A 22,210-nucleotide genomic window follows, 5' to 3' on the forward strand; every position below is an offset into this window, starting at 1 on the left:
GCTTTCGATCTTCTACAGCATATTACACTGGAGTTTGGTTTCTGGAAGGGAATGGGGGATGCATATTCATACATATCGAATTGTACAGTACAACTATAGAACAAATACCACAAGGAGATCACCTGAACGAGGAAGGGTTTCTCCTCTTGTAAGGAAGGGGCTCGACCTTCTTGCGGCGGAGCTCCATATCCGCGCCCTCGAACCCGAGCTGCTCCATAACTTCCTGAGTCGTGTCATCCCAGAGAGTTCGGAACAGGTGTGCTCCAATAGCCTTGAGCTGGTACTGGCGCTGCAGGGTGCGGAGGCGAATGGCATCCCGGTCAGTCTCGCTGGCCTTGACGGCCGTAAAGTCGAGTGGCTTAGAGCCATCCTGCTCTAGGATGAAAAGCGAGAGTCGGTGGTAGGGGCTGCCCTTTTGAGCAACGGGCGGCAGCCAGGGGAGCACGACTTGGGAATCTGCCGAAAGCTGCGAGAGATCGACCTTGGTTGCGGTGGCCGAGACGGGGACGTTGACAGCCAGGAAGTGTGTCCTGTAGTCGAAGTTATCCGTCTCCACGTTGGGAACATCCGGGTCGACGACGGCGATAGTGACCAGTTTCTCTCCGCGCTCAAAGAGCTGCACGTCTAGTTTGGGAGGGACGGTGGTGGTTTTCGCGGTGACGAACTCGCCAGGCTGAATCTGATGCTTGCCGAAATAGAGCCTGGTGTCCACCACGGGGTCACATTTCGCCAGAACATCGGGGATCACTTTCATCTGCGTGATTCGCTGGACTAAGATCTTGCGGCGGTATTCGCGCCATTTTTGGTCGGCCAGGTATTGGTAAATAGGTTTGCTCATATCGCCTGTCGCAAAATCACAAATATTAATCCCCGTTGCGTGAAATGAACTGACATCGAAGCCCTTACCTTGTCCGTCTTCAAACTTCCTCTTCACCAGAGGATCGTTGATATCTGCCAGAATCTTGAGTTTATCCAGGTGAATTCGCATCGCTGGCAACTTGGACTTCTTCGCTTGTTCCCCCATCTGCTCGGTCGGTGTGGCTTCCACATTCGCAATTCTTACTTCCATCTTCTGGATATCGGCTAGCTTTTCCTCCCGGTCCGCCTGTAGAATCTTGCGCGCTTCCTGGAAGCATTGGTAGGGCAACTCTTCAAAGGGCAGGTTGGACGAGCCCTGCAACGCGGCACGACGTCGACGAGACCCAATTGGATTCACACCTCCGCGCATCAATTGTCTTTCTAGACGGGGACTCGAAACAAGTGACGGATCGGGGGACTTGTAGAATGGTTCACTCGTCGACTCGGCCGGGGCCTTTTCGTCAGCCGCGACGGCGGTCGAATGAAACCCATGGCGTTGCACGCCCGCGAGGCTTCTTGAGTAGTTTGAGCGAAGGCATTGAAGCAGTGGCTTCGACGCCCGTTCGCAGTGAGCCATGCTGGCGATGTTGAGGGTTGTGAAGGGGATAGATAGTGTTTGAGAGGGAACTTTTCCGGAGGGCAGAAACACCCCTTCACCGCCCGCAACCGCAACTTTTGCTTCTTCTCCTGCCAACACCATACCACTCTCAGTCTGTCACTGTCACCATGCCGGGCGAAGTTTTCCGGGCGTTAAGATGGGCGTCACGGCCCTCCAGTGGTCTCATGTCTGGACCGGAGATGCTGACGGTATGTTCGGTCCTCGAATGGCTTCTTCCCCCGTGTGCTTGTACTGACAATCATTCTTCGATATGTACAGCGCCAGTGTCTTGCACGATCCATGGCGACTGAGGCACAGATCCCATCCTCCACTGCCAACCTCACAACAGAGATCCCCGTCCAGGCCCAATGGCCTACACGCAAAGTCCAGGTCATGACCTACGACTTCCTTACAATGGAACCCAAGAGCCTTGCTCACTACAAAGAGAACCAACTGTCGATGCCTCTGCGGAAAGACATTCTTCACCGTGCAATTGTCTTCGAGGGCGACAACACCCGTCAAGGCACAGCCAGCGTGAAATGGAGAGACGACGTGCACGGCAGTCACCGAAAGATGGCACCACAAAAGGGCACCGGCCGTGCGCGTGTAGGCGACAAGCAGTCGCCCATCCGCCGAGGAGGTGGTGTTGCCCACGGCCCTCATCCTCGTGATTTCGGAACCGATCTGCCTCGCAAGATCTACGACAAGGCCTGGCGCATCGCGCTCAGCTACCGGTACAAGAAGGAGCAATTGACTGTGATCGATAACCAAATCTCCGTGCCGACTGACTCAACACCGCATCTGATGAGGAACATCCTTCAAGCGCACGGATGGGACCGGAAACACGGTCTCTTGACATTCATTACCGAGAAGGAGGATTTGGATTTGCAGGCCAAGTTTGCTGATGCACAGCATGTGCGCATCAGGAATATGCAGAACTTGGACGTGAAGAACTTGCTGGAGACTAAGAGACTGGTGATTGAGAAGGGAGCGCTGGACTGGATTCTGAAGAGACACTCGTCGGACCTAACGGGACGGATAGCCAGGGCCATGTATTAGACTGTGCTTTCTCTTAAATTTTTTTTTGCATTCTGTATAAATAAATCCCATCTACTGCCTCAACGATTTCCGCTTAATTCGTATTGTCCGCAAATACAATAATTTAGTAGTGTTGCTCTTATCCGTCGGTTGGCCTCGGCGCGCTGAAAATCGTAAAAAAACTCCCGAGGATGTCGGGGAGAACGAGAACAACACCGAATTGTTCTTCATCTGATCCTCCCCCTCATCCTCCCTCTCCCTCTCCACCCTCCTGTCTCCGCCCTCTTCATGTTACTCCGGCATTCAATCTCTCGCCTCCCTTCGCCGCCGAGCTGGATCTCGCGGTTTTCTGCGCCCGCAATGCCTCTCCGTGCCAAGGTCACCAACCCTGCCTTCAGGGCCCCGGTATGCTCAACTATGCACAACGCCCTTTCCGGACGAGAAGACAAGCCTTGCTGATGATATAATGTCTAGATGTCGACCGCGTCCGATATCCCAACAGAACTCCCCGGCGACGAGCCCGACGATGTCCTGTTCAACTCGGTTTACGGCCTGCGGAGCGTCGAGCTCAACCGGCCGAAGAAACTCAACTCCCTGAATGGCTCGATGGTGCGAAAGATTGTGCCCCGTCTTAAGGTCAGTGTTTCGTTGGGTTGCAGGGTCTGCGCAATACTAAAGTGGTTTTGGATGGGCAGGAATGGGAGAAATCTCAGCTCGCAAACATCGTCCTCATCTCCGGCGCAGGATCCAAGGCGCTCTGCGCTGGCGGCGACGTCGCTGCTCTGGCGCTGCAGAATGAAAAGGGCATTGAGGGACAGAAAGCGTCGACGGACTTCTTCGGACTCGAATACCGCCTCGACCACCTGATCGCTACATACTCGAAACCTGTTATCTCGTTTATGGATGGAATCACAATGGGCGGTGGAGTTGGCCTCAGCATGCACGCGCCATTCCGGATCGCGACTGAGCGGACCGTCTTTGCCATGCCCGAGACGACCATTGGTTTTTTCCCCGATGTGGGTGGCTCGTTTTTCCTGCCCCGACTGGACGGCGAGACCGGCGCCTACCTGGCCCTGACCTCGGAGCGCCTGAACGGTGTGCAGGCCCTGTACTCCGGTATTGCTACGCACTACCTCCACTCGAGCGCGCTGAGCAGCGTGTCCCAGCGCCTTGCGGAGCTGGTGTTCCCGGACCACATGGATCTGCCCGAGCGGTTGGACATCGTGAACAAGACGATGGCCGAGTTTTCGCTCGGTCTGCCATCTACCCAGGAAGAGCCCATCCTTTTGGCCGCTAACCTGCGCGCGGCGATCGACCGCTGCTTCCGGTTCGACACGGTGGAGGAGATCTTCAAGGCGCTGGAGAACGAAACCGAGCAGAAGGAATGGGCCCAGAAGACGCTGGAGACCCTGTCGATCCGTTCCCCGACCTCGCTGAAGGTGACTCTGCGCCAGCTGCGTCTGGGCAAGACGTGGAGCATCACGGAGACCTTCCAGCGGGAGCACTCGATCGCTGCCAACTTCATGCGACACCCAGATTTCGTGGAGGGTGTCAAGGCCCGCTTGATGTCCAAGCCTGCACGCCAGGCCCAGTGGCAGCCCGCTACGCTGCAGGAGGTCTCCCAGGAGACTGTGGATGCCTTCTTCTCCATCCCCAAGGGCGAGACCCGGCTTCCCTTGCTCAGTGAGGGTGATTATAACCGTTACCCGCATGAGCGCTTTGGTCTGCCCTCTGAAGCGGAGATCGAGAAATTTGTGCGGGCAGATGGAGTGTCGCAGAAGAAGACGGTGCAAGAGTTTGTCCAGCGATACAAGCAGAAGGAGGGCGTGCAGGAGAAGGTGACGGAGGTGTTGGCTCGGCGCACTGCTCAAGGACCGCAGGGGCTACTGTGGCAAGAATAAACATGTAACTATCCGGTGTTCTTTTGTTTTGTTTGAATTGAATCTATATTCTTCTTTATAATAAGTCTATTAGCCTTGTTGAAGACGGGAAAGTCTCTCAGATCGATCGTTGACTGCACTTCAATCTAGACCTGGAAAACTTGTTGAATAAACATCAGTGGTTTAAGCCGCTCGAATGTGTTTCTGCTCCGCTGTGTTTGCTCCCAACCAAAGTAGATCAGGGCGACTATTATGCCCGCAGGAGTCCAAAAAAGCCTTTTCTTTAACCAAATCATCAAATTCAAGACACGCATAGACAATTCCTTCCTCTGTGGATGGCAGATCCGCTGTGAGCTTTCGTCCGTCTGGGCCAAATATGGCGCTCGCACCTCCTCCTGGTGCATTAAAGACAAACCCCTGCTTTGTTCCAAGCTTCTCAATTCCTTTGTTGCTAATCAAGCTCGTCGAGTGCAATGTGAAGGTTTGTGATTCCACGGAATACATGCGCGAAGCCGCTTCAACCGCTACACTTTCTTAAGTCCAGTTTCAAATTAAACTTATGACGCGTTCGACTGACCTTCTTTAGACATGGAATATGAGCTTGGTCCTCCAGGGTGGGGCATGACTGGTGGCCACGCGGATACATGGATTTCCTCTCTCTGTGAGAAGGTGTGATACTTCAGGAGGGGCTGATAATGTTCCTAGGAAATGATCAGTTGCGTTTTTATGGATTGAATGGTGCTCCTCTTACACCACAAGAAAGCGCACCAATCCGACCCATAGGTGTTTGTACCACGTTTCGCAAAGATGGGCCATGACCGTCACCAAATATCGTTCGCTCCATATGGACTGGTTTCAACTTTCGCCTTGTCATCAATAGACCTCCATCGCTGTTTATCGTGCACTGGGCTATATAGACCGAGCCAGAATCCCGTTCCGAGAACCCAAGACATACGACTATGTTATTGGCAGCTGCGCACGCGCGAAGTTCCTCCATTTCGACAGATTCAATCACAAGGGAGTTTTTGATGAATTCAATATTTAGACCAAAGTCCATCGGCCTGCACCTGGTGAAGTTAGTTGCTTGTGAGAGCTTCATCCTTCGGAAATGGGTGATACCAGATCCATCCCGGGTAACCAGGTACCCAAAGCTCTGGAAAGGCTATTATGTGAGCCCCTTCTTCAGCTGCCTCGCGGATTAGGTTGCAAGTTTTTCGAACAGAGGCCTGGAGGTCGAGCCACTCGGGCTCAGCCTGTACGACCGCAGCTTTCACGTCCATTAAGTACCGATGTTGGCTCCCATGCCGTATGAATACGGTGGCTTGATTCACATCAAAATTCCGACGATTTGGGCAGACTTTATAATATCAGACTTCTTAGAAATGGTCTAGACTCATCTGATCTTGCGGATGTGCGAGCTATTCTGGTCGGTATTGACTTTACCTGTGACTCGTTGACTAAAGTTCTTGCCAATAAAAAGCAGTGGGGTGACGTATTCCGCTTCCGATACGTTGGCACTCGCTTCTAGTAATAGTCGTTTTACCGTATATCGCGAATGGGTTCGACATTCCTAGATCCCCTGGACGGGCTAAAGTATAGATGCCGGGCCGCCTCCTACATTCTATTACCAAAGCCGTCCGTTGCCGGCGTAGTCGGTGAGGAGCATATCCACCAACCTCGGATTCTCTCATAATTCTCTGACAATTTGATTCAATCCGAACCAGATAATGTTTGGAATAATGCTTCAAAGACCAATACTCATTTGAAAAACCTCTTATCATGACCCATATGGCAAACGCCATTATTCAACAGGACAGAGGTATTCCTTCGAAACCATCGTAGGTGTTCAGCGAGGGAAATGTAATTTTGAAGAATGGGTAAGTTGATTTAAAAATGTATTCAACTCACGCATTTAGCTAACAGTCGTCTCTCAATCTCATATGAATGGAGGCGCAGGTAAGTGGGACATTTGCGACATGAAAAGTCAAACAGAGGCAAAGAGAGTCGGCCCACCCGGCACTCTTATTTCCAGGGACCCAAGGTCCTCAAATTCTAACTTTCGGCTCCCTTCTATTTTCTTTCCCATTGTAAGATATCAACCTCACACGGAGGTAGAGGCCAAAAATATGGAAGACTGCAGCTCTTCCGATTCTTTGCCGCCACCCTCTTCTCCCGACGAGGCTTCATTCTCCTCATTTGATGCTGAGCCTGCCACGGGAGTCCGCGCAGTGCTGCTGCGACTATACCTTTCACACAGCCTGTCCGCCTGGAACTCGCGCATGTTTGAGTTTGGCGCCGTCCTATTCCTAGCTTCGATTTTCCCCGGAACACTGCTCTATGCTTCGATCTATGCCCTGGTTCGGGCCTTGGCAGCCGCGGCGCTGTTGTCGCGGTTGGGAGATCGGGTTGATCGGGCGGATCGCCTGGTAGCCGTGAGGAACTCAATTGGTTAGGGATTTCCCCTCAAGGGTGGTGACCAAGAGCTGATGGTTAAGTCAATCTCCAGTTTGGCAGAGAGTCTCTGTCGCAGTCTCTTGCTTGTGCTTTGTCGTTCTTCTGGCGACAGAGGACCCCGCAATCACTCTCATCCTGTTCATCGCGGTGGGAGTGTTGGCTTGCGTGGAGAAATTGGCTGCGGCGGCTAATACCGTAGCTGTGGAACGAGATTGGGTGCGTCCTGGTCCTGTGCGTCCTTTTTTGTTTTAGATTTCGCTAACGTGATTAATCTAGGCGATTGTGGTTTCTGAATTTATCAATGTTCCGCGAGGAAGTGAGTTCACTCCTGCCGAATTATATCTTGCCTCATCTCACCCTGACTGCAGATTTAAATGCATCTATGAGACGGATCGATCTCTTCTGCAAGCTGCTAGCACCTGTGTTCATCTCCTTAGTGGATAGTTTCTCGACCGCGGGCGCCATTTGGACCGTGTTCGTCTTGAATACTGTTTCTGTGCTGGTCGAGTATTTGGCCATTGCCCAGGCATGAAGTGCTCTCTATTCCATGTGTCTCTACACTCTGACATATTGACAGGTATATCGAGCGGTACCTGCTTTAGCGAGAGCACCAGCCTCTGTCTCCAATGATGAAGAAGACATGATAGGCGAGAACGAATCCTGCAGGATACTCCCGCACTGGCACGATGCAGTAGCTCCCTGGCGGGATTATGTGACCAGCCCGGTGTTTCTGGCATCATTCGCCCTCAGTCTGCTCTACCTCACCGTTCTCTCCTTTGGCGGAACCATGGTCACCTATCTGCTGCACACGGGATTCAATTCATTAGAGGTCAGCGCCATGCGTATCGGGTCTGTGGCCGCCGAACTGTTCGGGACCTGGGCCGCGCCGTTTATCATGAACCGAATCGGTCCCATTCGATCCGGGTTGTGGTTCGTTAACTGGCAGTTGTGTTGTGTGGCTGGCGCAGCAGCAGCATACATCTTCTTTGATGCCAGCTCGCAGCTGGTTGCGAGCAGTCTCATTGTAGGAGTGGCTCTGAGTCGAATCGGGCTTTGGGGCTTCGATCTTTCGGTGCAATTCCTGGTACAAGACGTTCGTTCACCCCTGCTATCTGCTATGGCACATATCTAAAACTTCATATACAGAGTGTCCCGGCAGACACCCGCGCGCGTGTCTCGTCGACGGAGATGGCGCTGCAGAATATTTTCGAGATGCTCTCATTTGCATCCACCATTGTGTTCTCGCGCCCCCAGCAGTTCCAGTATCCAGTGCTAATCAGCTGCGGGGCCGTCGCTGTAGCGGCTGCATGCTTTGCAGGGTATGTGCGCCAGGAACGAGGGCATCTACTGCACCGATCGCGGTGTCTGGGCGGCGACAAAAGGTATTCGCCAATTGCAGAAGGACAAAATGATATGTAGATTAATACTCAATATGATATATCAGCAACATTACTCACATCATCCCCGATCTGTTCGTGTAATTTTAGCCGGCGAAATGTGGATCACCTCAATTATTGCGGGGAAAACCAGGTCACGCTCGCCATTCTTTCCTCTTCTTCCTCATCCAACCTCGACTATGCTTCTGGCTCTGCCAATTCGGCATTTGTCCGCATCATGGAGGTGCGCTATATTACTGACTGATCCCATGAGAAGTTTGTCGCTGACCTCTATCGCTCTGCGTTACTAGGTGCCCAAAGCCCGGGGAACAGGCAGGTCAGGCCCGCGCCGCCGAACGGGCTGCTTAACGTGCAGGGCTCGCAAGGTGCGGTGCGATGAGACCAAACCCAGCTGCGCCCACTGCGATCGACTGCGTCTGCGCTGCATCTACAAGCCGCCCCTCTCGCTCGGCGGATCGCCTTGGCCGTCTCGCTCACAGCCCTCGACTCCCGTCGCACCGCCAACACCCTCTCCGGCGCCCGCGCTGGGGGGTCTGGCATCGGCGGCGGCGGCGGCAGCGGCCGCAAACGCATCGCAGCGCTCGCCGGATCTAAATTTTTTCAACACTGTGCTTCGCTCTGACGAGCATCGCCAAACCATCCCCGCGGCAGCTTCCCCGCTGCGCCGGTTGCCACCGGACCCGGGGTCCTACCCTCACGACCTGGGAGGCCCGTTTGATATGCTTGGATTCATGGGCGGAATCACCTCGGAGCTGGAGCAGAAACATCTCGACTTGACAAGCGGGCTTGCCGCCTCGTTCACCGCTAGTCCGACGCCGCAGTCGCTCCCTGCAAATATTTCCCCGAATCGCAACGGGGATGAGAGGTCGTTCACTGCAGACCGACAAACACCGCTTAGTCCGGATGCGCCATCCTCGCTAATCGACTCGATGGACAGCCCCTCGGACACGCGCGGCAGCTGGTCAGACCCCGGAGCTGCCTCGTACGAGGATCAAATGCTGCAGCATTTCTTAACCATTGATCCGCCAGCAGCCATCTTTGGGCCTGTGGCAATGGAGTGGAAGTACGTACGGCCAGCGATATTGGCCAATGCGCGTGATTTCAGTCCCCTTATAAATGCCGTCTACTGCTACTCGGATATCCATAGAGCAATGCTGGAGGGGAAGCCATGGCACTGGGCGCCTACATATTACCGGGTGGCCAGCTCGGAAATGCAAGCTTGTCTGTTGGGCGAGGTGAACGAGTCGACGTTGGTCAAGGTTTTCGCTGCGGTCTTTCTCCTGATGCTATCCGAGGTATGGTGTCTTGCTTTCTCCCGCAGGCTAAACTCCACTGACATTGCAATAGCTCCTCTCCTCGCCCGAGTTGTGTTCACAGGGTACTTCATATATTCATTCTTCTTACCTCCTCCTACAACGGTTTCACGCCCGAACCCGTTCATGGACTGGACTCGGACATCTCCTGGTATCGTGGATATCCCTGCTTGATGTCAAAGCCTTGATCGCTGGCCGAGATGGCGACCCGCTCGTCGAGCTGGGCAATATGGCAGAGCACGGGATAACATCAGATCCTTCTGAGATGGACAATTCGCGAGCGACTCGAGCGCCCGCACCTGCACCTGCACCTATTACCCCTGAGGACCGCAACAGCGACTCCGATTACGAAGACCCCTTCCGCAGCCCCGGCTACCTCGTCTATGAAGCCATCATGAGCCCCGCGTTACGATTCTTCGTCCAAGCGCAGCAAGTCGTGCGGCGCATCGTCTGCATAGATCTACATCATCGCAGCCGAGGCACCCTCAGCGACGAATTCGAAGTCCTCCAGATCGCACACAAAGTCGGCGCCGACCTCGAGACCCTTTGGCACCGGCGCCCACCCGTCGTGGACGTGTACAGCCGACCCGAAGCCCTAACCGACACGCTTTGCGCTCCTATTGCAACCGAAATCTGCCGTGCATTCCGGCAGTACGTCGCCAACTTCCTTGCCAACTTCATCTACCTCCACCGCGTGGCTTTTGCCATCTACCCGCGCACCGACCGCGTCAACGGCGCCGTAGACCAGATCATCCAGCTCGCCACCGTCGAGTCCGCCGCCGGCTCTGAACCGGGCCACCTGCCCGTCAGCTTTCTGTATCCGCTTTTCGTCGCCGGCCTCGAGGGCTCAGCAGACCAGCGGCAGTGGATCGTCCACGAGATGCAGCGCATGGCCGCCGCGCGCCTCGACACGGATCCGGCTGCGGCGATAAACCGCCATCCTTCTGTGGATAAGGTCTTGCTTCTGTTGGAGGAGATGACTCGGCGGCAGGATGTCTCGCGCACTTGGGCGGACGCGCGATCCGTACGCAGGGAATTGTTTTCGGAATTCTTTGTCATGATTTAGTGTTTTTGTGTTTCTGGGTTGGATATATCTGACGTTCATCAGCGTTTTTGATGTTGTTTACGAGTCTCCTTTTGCGTTTTGTCTGATGATAGATGTAATATAGTCCTTGCATACATATATCTTCGGATTTTGACACACACGATTCTCTTTTTGCTGGCTGGACTTAGAAGCCTATTCACTCCTGTTATCCACTCCTGTTATACAATACTTTTACCACCCCCTCAACAAAGATGTTGTGTTGTATGAAGAATCCAGGTGACTACGACCGAAGCAAGGAATCATCAAAGGGAAAAAGAATATATATATTTTTTGCTCATAGGTATCATTACAAACAACCAACAAGAAAATAAAACGGATTTACCACTGCTTGACAACACGCTCGAAGCGTGGCGGCTGGCGAGAGAACTTATCCGGAGTATCCCGCGCACCCTCCTTCCAGTAGTCAAACTCCATCCAAGCATTCTCAGGCATCTGGGCCTCAGTGGCCTCGAGGAACTCGCCGAGCTGAGGGCAGAGCGGGATGACACCCGTCTCTAGGACATATTGATCCCAGAGCTTGAGGAGCTCCTTGAGCTTCTCGGGCTCTTGCTCAGACAGGTCGTGTATCTCACCGGGGTCCTTGATGAGGTTGTACAGCTGCCAGCGCTCGGGGCCCTTGGGCTTGGGAATGAAGACGATCTTCCAGTCTCCGCAACGCAGCGCGGCACGACCGCAGGTCTCCCAGCCCTGAATGAAGTCCTTGGGGTGGATGCGGTCGGACTGTCCGACGGTCCAGGGGTAGAAGCTGCGTCCGCGCATAGTCACGACCTCGCGGCCCTGGTAGGTCGGGGCGGGATGCTTGACGCCCGCCATCTCCAGGATGGAGGGGGCCAGGTCCATGACCGTGGCGAACTGGTCGGTGATGCCGTTCGCGGCGGGCGTGGAGTCGCCGGGGTTCACGCCGACGCTCTTGGGGAATTGGCAGACGAACGGCACGCGCACGCCGCCCTCGGTCGTGTACGCCTTGTACAGGCGGCCCGGTGCGGTGGCGGCCTGCGCCCAGCGCGGACCATACCAGATGAAGCTGTTGCCGTTGCCCAGGTTGTCCAGGCTGTTGTCGTAGTACTTCTGCAGATGCGGCATCACGCCGTTCTTCACCATGGGGTAGGCCTCGTAAGCGGCGCCCTCGGCGCCGTTGTCGGACATGAAGCAGACGAAGGTGTTATCCAGCTCGTCGATCTCGCGCAGGTACTCAACGACCTTGCCGACGTTGGAGTCGATGCATTCGACCATACCGGCGAACACTTCCATGGCCGTGCAGGACATCTTCTTCTCCTCGGGTGAGTAGTCCTCCCACTCTTTGACCTCCTCAGCGTTAACGGGGTGCGGCTCAACATCCTCGCGGATCATGCCCAGGTCCTTCAGGCGCTGCAGACGCTTCTGACGAAGCACGTCCGGGCCCTCGTCGTACACACCACGGTAGTGATCGATGTACTCTCGGGGCGCTTGCAGCGGCCAGTGCGGCGCAGTGAAGGGCAGGTAGCCGAAGAAAGGACGGTCTCCCTTGCCATCGGGGCCATCGCTGCCGCCGGTCTCCTTCCACTCGCGCAGGTAATCCACCATCTTGTCGCCGTAGCCATCGGACGAGTACCAGCCCTCGGGCAGCTTACGCACGTACTTGCCATCCTCCATGTGCAGAGCAATGTACGACGCCTCAATGAAGGTGGGGATCTGGTCCTGGTCCTTCAGCTGCGGCTCGTAGGCGTAGTGGTTGGAGCAGGCGGGCAGGTGAGCGAAGGAGCGCTCGAACCCGCGCTTGTACGGCGAGCGCTCCGGGGTGAGGCCCAGATGCCACTTGCCCGACATGACGGTGTGGTAGCCCGAATCGCGGAGGAGCTCCGGCAGCGCCACGACGCGCTCGTTCAGGTACCCCTCGTAGCCCGGCATGCCGCGCTGCGGCGCCGTGCTCATTGCCGAGCCCTTGGGACCGTTCTGGCCGGAAATGTTGGTCCACTCGATGAGGTTACCCAGGCCGGCGATGTGGTGGTCGGTGCCGGTCATGATCATGGCGCGGGTCGGACTGGATGAATTTTGAGCCTTTGTTACATAGAATCCGAAATAGGCAAGAACTCACGAGCATGCCGCCGCAGCGTGGAAATCTGTGAAGCGCAGACCTTGCTGCGCGATCTTGTCGATGTTGGGGGTGCGAATCTCGCCGCCGAAGCAGCCCACATCGGAGAAGCCAAGGTCATCGGCGACGATGACGAGGAAGTTAGGGCGTTTAGTCATGGTGTATTGAAGGGCAGAGAGAAAAGAAAGGGAGAGTAGAGAAGAAAAAAAAAGGAGGGGGTTTGGGGCGGGACAAGGAGGGGCATTGGCCCTGCATTCTTATACCTGCCACGCGCGACTCGGATTAGCTCCGGTCCCTGTGCTCCGATAGGAGCGATAGATACTGCATCATCCGAGAGCGGTATTTCGTGCTCGGCTGCGCTGTCAAACCGAGCATCGGCAATCGGCTGCGATTGGATTTAGACGAACAGACAAGTGGACCTGATCGACAGGACAGACGAGCGCGATTACATGATGCCGCGAAGCCTGGGGACTGTAATGTGGTGTAAAGTACATGCGGGGAGAGGACTAGTCCCGCACTAAGAGTCGGTAAGTTAGCGTATTGCCGCCGTACGGAATGTATCACCTGATCCTGGTAAGCGCTGGCTTCCAACTTGCTCTCGGTCTTCACCGTGTGTTCCTGGCAACCATTTTTTGTACCCTTCGGACCTGCCCGCTACAAAACACAATGGATTCAGATGGAGCCCAGCAGTGGCGTGATTCCCCCCACTCCTTTGCGGCCCCCTATACATCGGCTCTCGGCTGAATATCAATGACATAATACGCCAGCGAATCCGGAGCCTCGCCGCGGATCAGGCCAGCTGGAAAGACTGGAACCACGAACCGCGCCGGATAACCATATTGCCCACTTCGCAGAGCGGTTCACTCTCTCCGCTTCTCCGCAACTATGCCGGACGATGCAATCCCCAGCTCCCGTATATCAAGATCGCCGCCCCGGTCCTCGTCCTTCTCTCCTGATTCCATTTTCTCGGCTTGGCGGGAACGATTGCTAAGCTTGTGGTCCTATACTTCATCCTCTCCATTCGAGTCGTACTCGCAGGTCCCCCAGTCGGACCTCCCGCTTGACCAACCCCCTGATCAACTGCCACGGCGTGCAGACGACCCCAAGATGGAATTGCTGCGCCTGGACAAGGCCCGATGGCGCACGTACTGGCTGGCTACCGTGCTGTGCTGCGGCGGGGCCTTATTCGGATATGACTCGGGCGTCATTGGTACGGTGCTCCCAATTCTGATGGAATACAACATGCTAAAATATACGATTCCAATAGGTGGCGTTCTCACATTCTCTTCGTTCCAAGACTCCTTCCAGATTCCTGCAGACAAGGAAACCAAAGTGAGCTCCATTGCAGTCGGGATCCAGCAGGCTGGGGCACTCGTCGGCTGTTTCCTCATCTGGCCCGTGACCAACCGCCTAGGTCGGCGTATAGCGATGGCGCTGTGCTCGCTCGTGTTCTGTATTGGTGTGGTGCTGGAGGTCATCGACACGCACTCGCTGCCGGCATTCTATATCGGACGAGTGATCTGTGGCCTCGGCATTGGCGGGTCTGCCACCGTCATCCCCATCTACATGTCCGAGATGAGTCCCAAAGAGATCCGTGGTCGGCTGGGGAGCTGCTACCAGCTATCCTACACCATCGGCATCCTGGTATCGTACTGGATCGACTACGGCGTCAAATTCATGGCCTCCACCCCGGCCCAGTGGCAGATACCCGTCGGCCTGCAGCTCGTTCCCGGAGCGATCATGGGGCTGGGGATGCTGTCGCTGGACGAGAGTGTCCGCTGGCTCCTGGCCAAGGGCAAGACCGCCGAGGCCTGGCGGAGCATGGTCTGGATCCGCGCGGGTGATTCGCAGGCCGTGGCCGACGAATTCGCCGAGATCCGCCACGGACTCGAGGAAGAAAAGCACGCAACGGCCGGGTTCAAGCTGAGCGAGCTGCTCGAGGGCCCTAATCGCCAGCGGCTCCTCATTGCCGGCGGCCTCTTCCTGGCCCAGCAGTCGACGGGCTCCACGGCGCTGGCCTACTTCGGCCCGCAGTTCTTTTCCATTCTCGTCGGACCCGGTGACAGGAACCTGTTGCTGACGGGCATCTTCGGTGCCATCAAGGTGGTCTCGTGTCTGCTCTTCGTGCTGTTCATGTCCGACCGATTTGGCCGGAAACCCGTGCTGGCCAGCGGCGCTATCTTCATGTCCATATGCATGGTCATCACCGCCGCGGTGGTGAAGACGCACTCGCCCAGCGAGAACGGGCCCATCACCTCAGCGGGCATTGCCACCGTCGCACTCATCTACCTGGATATCATGGCGTACAACTTCAGCTGGGGCCCGCTGCCCTGGCCGTGCACCAGCGAGATTTTCCCGACGCGCATCCGCGAGCCCGGCGTGGCCTTTGGCGTGGGCGCCCAGTGGCTGTTCAACTTTGTCTGGAGCTTCTCCACGCCCTACATCATGGCCGCCATCGGCTGGGGCACATTCCTGCTGTTCGGCGTGCTGGACGTGCTGATCCTTCTGTTCACCATCTTCTGTTTGAAGGAGACCGTGGGCAAGTCTCTCGAGGAGATCAATGAGATGTACGAAGGCCAGGCTATCAAGGATATCGATGGTGACGATGTGCAGTCTGACTCTGCCGACTCCCCGTCTCAGTATCTGGATGCTGACCCGGACGCGATCTCCGTTGCCAAGTCGTCTACCATCGATAAACCCAGCGATGGGCATGTCGAGGAGTCGACCGCCGGACGGGCTTGACTTCTTTCGCGGTGGGCCTTTTTTGTTCAAGCAAATGATTTTCAGATATTTGGATGGCTTTATTTGGATTGTATATATCCTGGGGATTGATTGTATATCTCATACGGCCTTACACAGATGCATTGAGTGCATTGTTAGAAATGTGATTAGACTGCTAGATGCGAATGACACTCTTTAGAGCCTTAGCTTTCTATTTTCGTATTCAGCTTGATTGATTCCGGACTGGATAAAACATACAATGGCCACTGATGGACTCGGCCACATTCCCACATGAGTGGACCTAGACCTCGACCAGGCTCGGGCACTTTCCGAGGGATCAAGCAAACTCCCTCAGCCTCCCGACAAGCAGTAAGAAGAAACCAGCAAAAGACAACAAGAACAGAAGAGAAATACACAGTGATTCAATACTTGCCCCTAGAAAACGCCAGAAAGCTCCACCATCCCCAACCCAGTACTCACTCGCTAGTAGAAACTCCAACGCACGCATAAACATCAAAGAGGGCAAGTGAGTTTGTTTTTTCAAAGTCCAGATTCAAAACACTGTCGCCGACCACTCCACTTGAAAAGACAATATTCGTATCACATGAGAGAAAGGAGAAGAAGAGGGAGAGTTAGACATTGATGAGGTCGTCAAAGGTGTCGTCGGCAGAGAAGGCGTAAGAAGAATCGAGCGAGGTCTCCGAGTCACGGCGCAGCTGCTGCTCAAAGGCCTCCGCCGCGGCAGCCGCAGCAGCCGGTTCCAGCTGCAGCGGGTCGTCAAAGCCGAACGAGAGGCCTGTGGGAACTGGTTGACGAGGAGTCGGGAGCATCTCAGCGGGTTCGGCCACGGGCACGGTGCCGGCATCGGGCAGCTCAGCAGAGACATCGGTCACCACCGCAGCCGCAGCTGCAGTAACCTGCGCGGTGTGGGGGTCGGCATTATTCTCGGTGATCTTGGTAACCATGTGAGACAGGTGGAGCTTGATTGCCTCGTCATTGCACTGAGCATGCTTGAGCAGCTCATTCTTGAGATTCAGCGCCTGTGATTTCAGATCATGGATCTCTTTGTGTAAATGCGCGTTCTTGTTCGACTGCTCCTTGAACCGCACCTCCAGCAGCTGGGTATGCTCCTTCTTCTTCTGGCGACACTTGCTGGCCGCCAGGCGGTTGCGCTCGAGGAACTTAGCCCGCTTCGCGTGCTCCTGGTGCGGCGAATCGTCGAGGTCGAGGTCAGGACTGAGACTGGCGGCCGCGGTCTTGGCCTCGCGGACTCGGCGACGCTGGGTGGCGTTGTCCGTGTCCAGGATACCGGAGACGTCGCGCGAGGTCTGGTCGTCGTAGGGCGGCGGGGTCGGCTGGCCGTTGCGCACCTGGGCGTTCTTGAGGTCGCGCTCGAGCGAGTTGGCAAACGCTGTAGCGTCGGTCTTCATGTCCCAGACTCCGCCCATGGACGGCGAGACGGGGCCGAGGTCCCAGAGCTGCTGGTCGTCTTCCATAGTGGACAGCCCTAGGATGTCACCCGAGGAAAAGGCCTTGGGGCAGGGCGAGGGGCCTCCGACGATGGTGTCGGAGGGAGGCAGGGTAACAGGGTTTCTGGATCTCTTTGCAGACATTGGCCCCATGCAGTCCCAGCGGGGGAAGTAAGGGTTGTGGGTGTTGTGCAGTCAGCAGTGGAAAGGGAAGGCGGGACTCTGTGCGTCTCTGTGTTTTGTCACATCACAGAGGGGGGGGAGGAGAGAGAGAGGGAGAGAGAGCAAGACAGAGTGAAAAAGGACTGAAGCAAGTAGTCCACACCAATCATACGCCGGAGAGGAAAGTCTGCGGCGTCAAGACCCGGTGAACAGAGAGGCTTAGGAGGGTGAAGGAAGGGAGAGAACCACGGGTTGTGGGACTGCCGGTGCCTGAAGAAGCGCCTTGCGGTCGACGGAAACCACGGTCGGACAAGCGCTTCCTTCCCTCCGGTCCAGCAGATCCGGACGAATCGCAGCAGAAGCAGCCGATGGACTTGGCAGAGTGGCACAAAGGACGTGATACAGGGAAGTGGGGAGAAGCGGAGGAGGATGGATGGAGGGGGGAGACGGGGGGAAGAAACAAGAAAAGAGTAAGATGGCATGATCAAAGTAGCGGGGGTGAAGAAACAAGGAAAGAGTCAGATGGCATGATCACAGTCAACGATGCTAATCAGAAGTATAATGGAGCTTCCAGAACATCCCCATTTGACATCACCAAGTCGAGAGCTACGTATAGACCTGGTGGATCCCCGGTGGGTCGAGTCCAGCACAGGAACCAGCAGAGCGACGGGATTGAATGCCGTCCACTCACGGGGCTGCATTTCCGGCCGAGTGGGACGACCGTGAACTACACCCCGACAACTGGCTTTGGGAAAATAGCAAAGGATGTGGGAGTTAATCATGCAGACACTAAGATATATATACTCTGGTACGGTCGGGGAGAAGGAGAATCACCCACCACGTCCTGACTACTCAGTCGTCCGACGGCGGCGGCATCTTCATCCGGGCAGGATACCCATATCGTGCCCACAACTTCAGCTGGCGGCTCACGTTGCGCCAGTTTAGAATCAACAATTCCGCCACGCGCTGCTCCTCCACCTCCTGCTCCACATCCTCACTCTGCAAGACCACGCCGGCGCCCCGGGCCCGCTCATCAGCCCCGAGGAGCAACGGTCCAAACACCCGCGCCAGACCATCTACAGTGGGCAGGCTCGCCACTACATCCTCCGGAATGGCAGTCCCGGCTTGCCGTTGGCGCTCCATGCGCTCGACCGTTCTCTCGGTCTCATGAACCAGTCCCGTCAGCAGCCCAAACACCGCGCAGATAAGGGCGCACTGCATCTCACTCGTCTGCGCGGTGATCGCCAGGGCAATCAATTGCACCCGGGCGGAAGTCTTCGGGGAGAGCGCGGCGAGGGAGTTTTGCATGTGCGGCAAAGGGTCCTCGGGGGCGGGGGCGAAATAGATGGCTTTCAGGGTCTGGTACAGATGGATAGACCCGAGGGTCCCACCCGGCAGACCCGCAAGCAATTTCTTGAGTACCCAGCAGACGCTGAGCACGGGCGCGGCCTCTTGACCGGCTGAACGAGTCTCCAAGTGTGGCATGGCGATCACTCGCATCGTCAGCGCGATCTTGGGTTCGTCCTTCTCCGCCAAGAGGACCTGGCTGGCGAAATAGTCATAGAGGCGGGCCGCAGCTTTGAGATCTCCCGGCTCCACAAACAGATCGGCTGTGTTGGGCCCTGCCAGAAGCCCACGTTAGTGATCCATGCCATGACGTAGAGGATGGCGGGCCGACCGACCGAATTTCCGCAGAAACATCATCGTCGCCACGATGCACGCGGGCAACTGCAGAGGGAAGGGAGACAGATCCGCAGGGAGAATGAGGAAGCTATGGCCGCCGAGGCGAGCCAGTCTTTCTACAGACTTGCCTCGCAGGGAACTCATCGGGGCAGAACGACGCGCGAGGCTGGAGAATGTCTTTGTCCGTCGCAGCTTTCGATCTGAGGGACGAGCAGTCGTCGCTAATGCCACAGTGGAGCGAACTGGGCGGACTCGGCCTAGCAGTCCGTGACGGCGTCGAGGCACACCCTGGGCTTCATTGACGGGGGACTTGTCGTCGTTCGCTGTTATGATAAAGGCCATCAGCAGATTCAAACTAGCAGCAAAACGGTATATTTACAGGGGAAAGCCTCCAGGTCATCCACCTCGTGCGGTATTGTGATGTGGAGGTTCATTCGTGCCGCCAATTGATTGAACGCGATGGTCGCCTTGTTCGGGTCAAGGTGACTGATTTGCGTGGTCCAACTGGCGTGGCTGCTGGCCGAGCTCGTTCGGTTGGTGCTAGGATCAGCGCGAGAGCTGCCACCATTTACTGTCGAAGGGAGCGGCGGGACAGCCAACGGGTTTTCAAGCGGGAGAGACGCCTGCGTCGAGGCTTTCTGGCTTCGGTTTCCACTGGCCACGGAGGGTTCAGCAGCAACTTCGGCATTCTTCGAATCCGAGAAGGGGTCAGATGGCTCTGGACGATGCACAATCTCCTGCGTGTAATTCAGAATACTCGGCCACATCCAGCCCTCATCGAAGATTTCCTGGATAGGCGTCGGGTCGCGCTGCGAGGGATGCCGACAGACAGTGATGTTGGAGTGAGTCGACTCATCGGACCGAGTCGTCTGAGAGCTAGTCCTCCGCGTCTCGTCAGTTACATCAGGTTCAGGTTCAAGTTCGGCAGGAGCTTCGTTTCCAGACAAGATAACAAAGCCACCTTTTTCCGACGAGGTCTCCACTGCATTCGCGTTGCTGGATTCATGTTGGTCAGTGATGTTATCCACCGTAGTACCAGAGACAGAGTCTCGATCCCGAGACGCTTTGCTCTGACGGAAGAGAGCCTTCAAACCACTAAGTCGCTTAGAGCCTCGTTGAGATCGCGAGAGAAGCTCGCTCGCATCGTCGCCATTGGTAGTAGTGACGGTGACAGGCTCATCCGGAATTTCATCAACAAGTGGAGGAAATGGCTCGGTAGATTCCACCGACTTGATCTCGTAAAGGCTGTGGCCGCCGCTCGTTCGTTCTGTCTCGGTTTTGTCTAGAGTCGAGTCAAGTTTCGTGAGTGGCTCGAAATCCTGGGACACTTGGGGCACTGCATTGGGTTGTGAACGGCCAAATCGACCCCAGTTGCGACGAGGTTTGGCTGGGTTGTCGACGCGTGGTTTAGACCGGAAAAGCGTCAGAATGAACACCATTTCTGGCGAAAAGGGAATGAGATGTCCTCAGAGTAAGTGGTTCGCAGTGGGACAGATTCCATGGGAGAGATAAAGAGGCCAAACGCTCTCTAGGATGGTAAGAGATGGGCATCTCGAGGGAAGGTGCCATCCTGGAGTCAAGGGCAATCAAATGGAAGGACGCCCGACAATGCGGCCGGTTAGAAGCAGGAACGACCGAGATCTCTCACGGGAATCGTAGAATACAATTGGGGATGATTGATCGAACATACACAAAAAAATTCTTGATAGAAATCTATTTCTGTCCACCTTAGCGCCAGCACTCGGCCGTTGAAAGAAACCAACCCGTGTCATCACCTCTGTACATTTGCAGACCTCAAAAGAAACAAGATAGGGAAAAACCCAGCGCGAGGGACCGGTCGTTCTCAGACATTATCCCGAGGTGAAGCCAAAAAAAAAAGAAGAAGAAAAAAAACGCCAAGTCCATGCAAGAATAGGTAGGATATGTATAGAGCCAATGCCCGCGCACACGGGTTGAAGTCCACGGGGAATCGGATCATGCCTCGTCATTTTCTCCCTCGAGAAGAATGTAGTGTAGAATGTCGCTGAGGGTGAGGACGCCTTTGAGCTTGAAATGCTCGTCCACCACTACTAGACGGTGCACCCGTGATTTGCGGATGGTGTCGAAGATCGTGTCGAGTCCCTCATTCAGTGAACAGGTGTAGATCCCCGGGAAATCCTGCATGTCCGTGTTAGTCGGAACGCCATTAACGACTGTTTCGCACACATACCGCGGATCGCTTCTTCAAGGCTTCCCCTACTGTTAGACTCAGATCGTCGTAGAAACCGCCCTTGATCAGCGTGATTACATCGACTGCCTCGAACACATTGTACACGACACCTGATACAAAGACGTTAGCATTGATCCTTTCTGGTCAGAAGAAGACATCACGTACCCTCCGAGTTGAGAATAGGGACGCTAGAGATGCTCCGCTCGACCAAGATATGAATCACGTCGATGACAGGCGTATCCATTGACGCCGACGCGACATTGTTATAACTGCCCAGCAAGATTTCCCCCAGCGGCCGGCGCAACTTCTGCGTATCAGGAACATTGACGGCGACAAATTTCAGGATGCGGTATTGCGTGACGACGCTGAGGACGTGGGAGCGATCGGTCTGGCTGTCGGACGTGACGAGCGGGATACGGCGGGCGCGGGATTCCAGCATGCGGCGGCATGCTTCGTAGAGGGGTCGCTCCGGGTCGATGGAGATGGTTTCGGGCGGCGCGACACCCAATGCTTTCTCGACCTCTTTTACCGGCACTCCCATGTCAGTGTCTGGGTTACTGCGACCACTCTCAATTAATTTGGAACACGCACCTCGAAGACTATCCAGCCGGAACTGGTCGATCTGGTCCAGCGCGGCGGGGTTCTGGAAGTAATACTGGATGACATTGATATAATCCGAGGTGGTCAGGAGACCGGCAAACTTGGAAGCCTTGGAGTCCCACAATGGGGCTGACACGATGCCTGTACGTCCCGACGAGGGGGGGCAGGGAGCCCCTCCGTATGCGGGATTGTCAGCGGGCGGTTCAAAAGACAGGGGAGAGGAGGAGAGAGGACGCAACCATTTTGAATGAGGATGTTCAGACTCTCTTTGACCGAGAGCGAGGTGTCGAAAATGATCAGACGGAAGCTGAGCGGCAGCACATCGTAGCTGGTGCGGACCTTGAGGAAATTGCGGATGGCGCGCTGTTCGGATCAGTCAGAATCTCGATTGGGACCGTGCAGAGGGGGAGGGCAAACAGACCAGGCCCTGTCGCTCCTCCCGGTGAATGGTGTCGCGCTCGGAGGCCATTTGCGGACGAAGGTACGAGGATGGCTGCACGAAGACCTCGTGACCGTGAGAAGGTGAGTGGAAGAAAAGACGAGGAGGTTCCGCCTTCGTCATGGCTGGCGGGTCCGCATCGGGGTGGGCGGTGGGAAGTATGGATGGACTGAAGGAGTGAACTAACTCCTGACGGGAAGCAGAAGAATCATG

General features: G+C 55.6%; 10 protein-coding genes across 10 annotated transcripts; 5 read left to right on the forward strand and 5 right to left on the reverse strand.

Annotated features, from left to right (window-relative positions):
* Window positions 1-118: 118 nt before the first annotated feature.
* On the reverse strand, window positions 119-1,435 carry PFLUO_LOCUS5015 (mitochondrial 54S ribosomal protein YmL35; the record flags this gene model as incomplete). The annotated part of the gene is made up of 1 exon (XM_073782423.1): window positions 119-1,435. One exon carries the CDS (start codon window positions 1,433-1,435, stop codon window positions 119-121), a length of 1,317 nt encoding a protein of 438 aa, XP_073639080.1.
* Window positions 1,436-1,584: 149 nt separating this feature from the next.
* On the forward strand, window positions 1,585-2,515 carry PFLUO_LOCUS5016 (mitochondrial; the record flags this gene model as incomplete). The annotated part of the gene is made up of 2 exons (XM_073782424.1): window positions 1,585-1,665; window positions 1,736-2,515. The coding sequence occupies 2 exons, from the start codon at window positions 1,585-1,587 to the stop codon at window positions 2,513-2,515; spliced, it is 861 nt and encodes a 286-aa protein (XP_073639081.1).
* Window positions 2,516-2,854: 339 nt separating this feature from the next.
* Window positions 2,855-4,395, forward strand: PFLUO_LOCUS5017 (3-hydroxyisobutyryl-CoA hydrolase; the record flags this gene model as incomplete). Its single annotated transcript, XM_073782425.1, has 3 exons — window positions 2,855-2,899; window positions 2,969-3,130; window positions 3,190-4,395. 3 exons carry the CDS (start codon window positions 2,855-2,857, stop codon window positions 4,393-4,395), a joined length of 1,413 nt encoding a protein of 470 aa, XP_073639082.1.
* Window positions 4,396-6,314: 1,919 nt separating this feature from the next.
* On the forward strand, window positions 6,315-7,360 carry PFLUO_LOCUS5018 (uncharacterized protein; the record flags this gene model as incomplete). Its single annotated transcript, XM_073782426.1, has 5 exons — window positions 6,315-6,330; window positions 6,490-6,806; window positions 6,889-7,044; window positions 7,105-7,144; window positions 7,197-7,360. 5 exons carry the CDS (start codon window positions 6,315-6,317, stop codon window positions 7,358-7,360), a joined length of 693 nt encoding a protein of 230 aa, XP_073639083.1.
* A 255-nt stretch (window positions 7,361-7,615) lies between these two features.
* On the forward strand, window positions 7,616-10,604 carry PFLUO_LOCUS5019 (uncharacterized protein; the record flags this gene model as incomplete). Its single annotated transcript, XM_073782427.1, has 5 exons — window positions 7,616-7,921; window positions 7,975-8,147; window positions 8,316-8,448; window positions 8,516-9,520; window positions 9,573-10,604. The coding sequence occupies 5 exons, from the start codon at window positions 7,616-7,618 to the stop codon at window positions 10,602-10,604; spliced, it is 2,649 nt and encodes an 882-aa protein (XP_073639084.1).
* Window positions 10,605-10,961: 357 nt separating this feature from the next.
* On the reverse strand, window positions 10,962-12,872 carry PFLUO_LOCUS5020 (uncharacterized protein; the record flags this gene model as incomplete). Its single annotated transcript, XM_073782428.1, has 2 exons — window positions 10,962-12,663; window positions 12,718-12,872. 2 exons carry the CDS (start codon window positions 12,870-12,872, stop codon window positions 10,962-10,964), a joined length of 1,857 nt encoding a protein of 618 aa, XP_073639085.1.
* Window positions 12,873-13,599: 727 nt separating this feature from the next.
* Window positions 13,600-15,456, forward strand: PFLUO_LOCUS5021 (uncharacterized protein; the record flags this gene model as incomplete). Its single annotated transcript, XM_073782429.1, has 1 exon — window positions 13,600-15,456. One exon carries the CDS (start codon window positions 13,600-13,602, stop codon window positions 15,454-15,456), a length of 1,857 nt encoding a protein of 618 aa, XP_073639086.1.
* A 611-nt stretch (window positions 15,457-16,067) lies between these two features.
* PFLUO_LOCUS5022 (uncharacterized protein) lies at window positions 16,068-17,048 on the reverse strand (the record flags this gene model as incomplete). The annotated part of the gene is made up of 1 exon (XM_073782430.1): window positions 16,068-17,048. The coding sequence occupies one exon, from the start codon at window positions 17,046-17,048 to the stop codon at window positions 16,068-16,070; it is 981 nt and encodes a 326-aa protein (XP_073639087.1).
* An 870-nt stretch (window positions 17,049-17,918) lies between these two features.
* On the reverse strand, window positions 17,919-20,188 carry PFLUO_LOCUS5023 (uncharacterized protein; the record flags this gene model as incomplete). The annotated part of the gene is made up of 3 exons (XM_073782431.1): window positions 17,919-18,688; window positions 18,749-19,072; window positions 19,129-20,188. 3 exons carry the CDS (start codon window positions 20,186-20,188, stop codon window positions 17,919-17,921), a joined length of 2,154 nt encoding a protein of 717 aa, XP_073639088.1.
* Window positions 20,189-20,723: 535 nt separating this feature from the next.
* Window positions 20,724-22,120, reverse strand: PFLUO_LOCUS5024 (AMP-activated serine/threonine-protein kinase regulatory subunit; the record flags this gene model as incomplete). The annotated part of the gene is made up of 5 exons (XM_073782433.1): window positions 20,724-20,906; window positions 20,959-21,068; window positions 21,124-21,732; window positions 21,798-21,921; window positions 21,980-22,120. The coding sequence occupies 5 exons, from the start codon at window positions 22,118-22,120 to the stop codon at window positions 20,724-20,726; spliced, it is 1,167 nt and encodes a 388-aa protein (XP_073639089.1).
* Window positions 22,121-22,210: the final 90 nt, after the last annotated feature.

The sequence above is a fragment of the Penicillium psychrofluorescens genome, assembly GCF_964197705.1.
Source record: "Penicillium psychrofluorescens genome assembly, chromosome: 3".
Lineage (NCBI taxonomy): Eukaryota > Fungi > Ascomycota > Eurotiomycetes > Eurotiales > Aspergillaceae > Penicillium > Penicillium psychrofluorescens.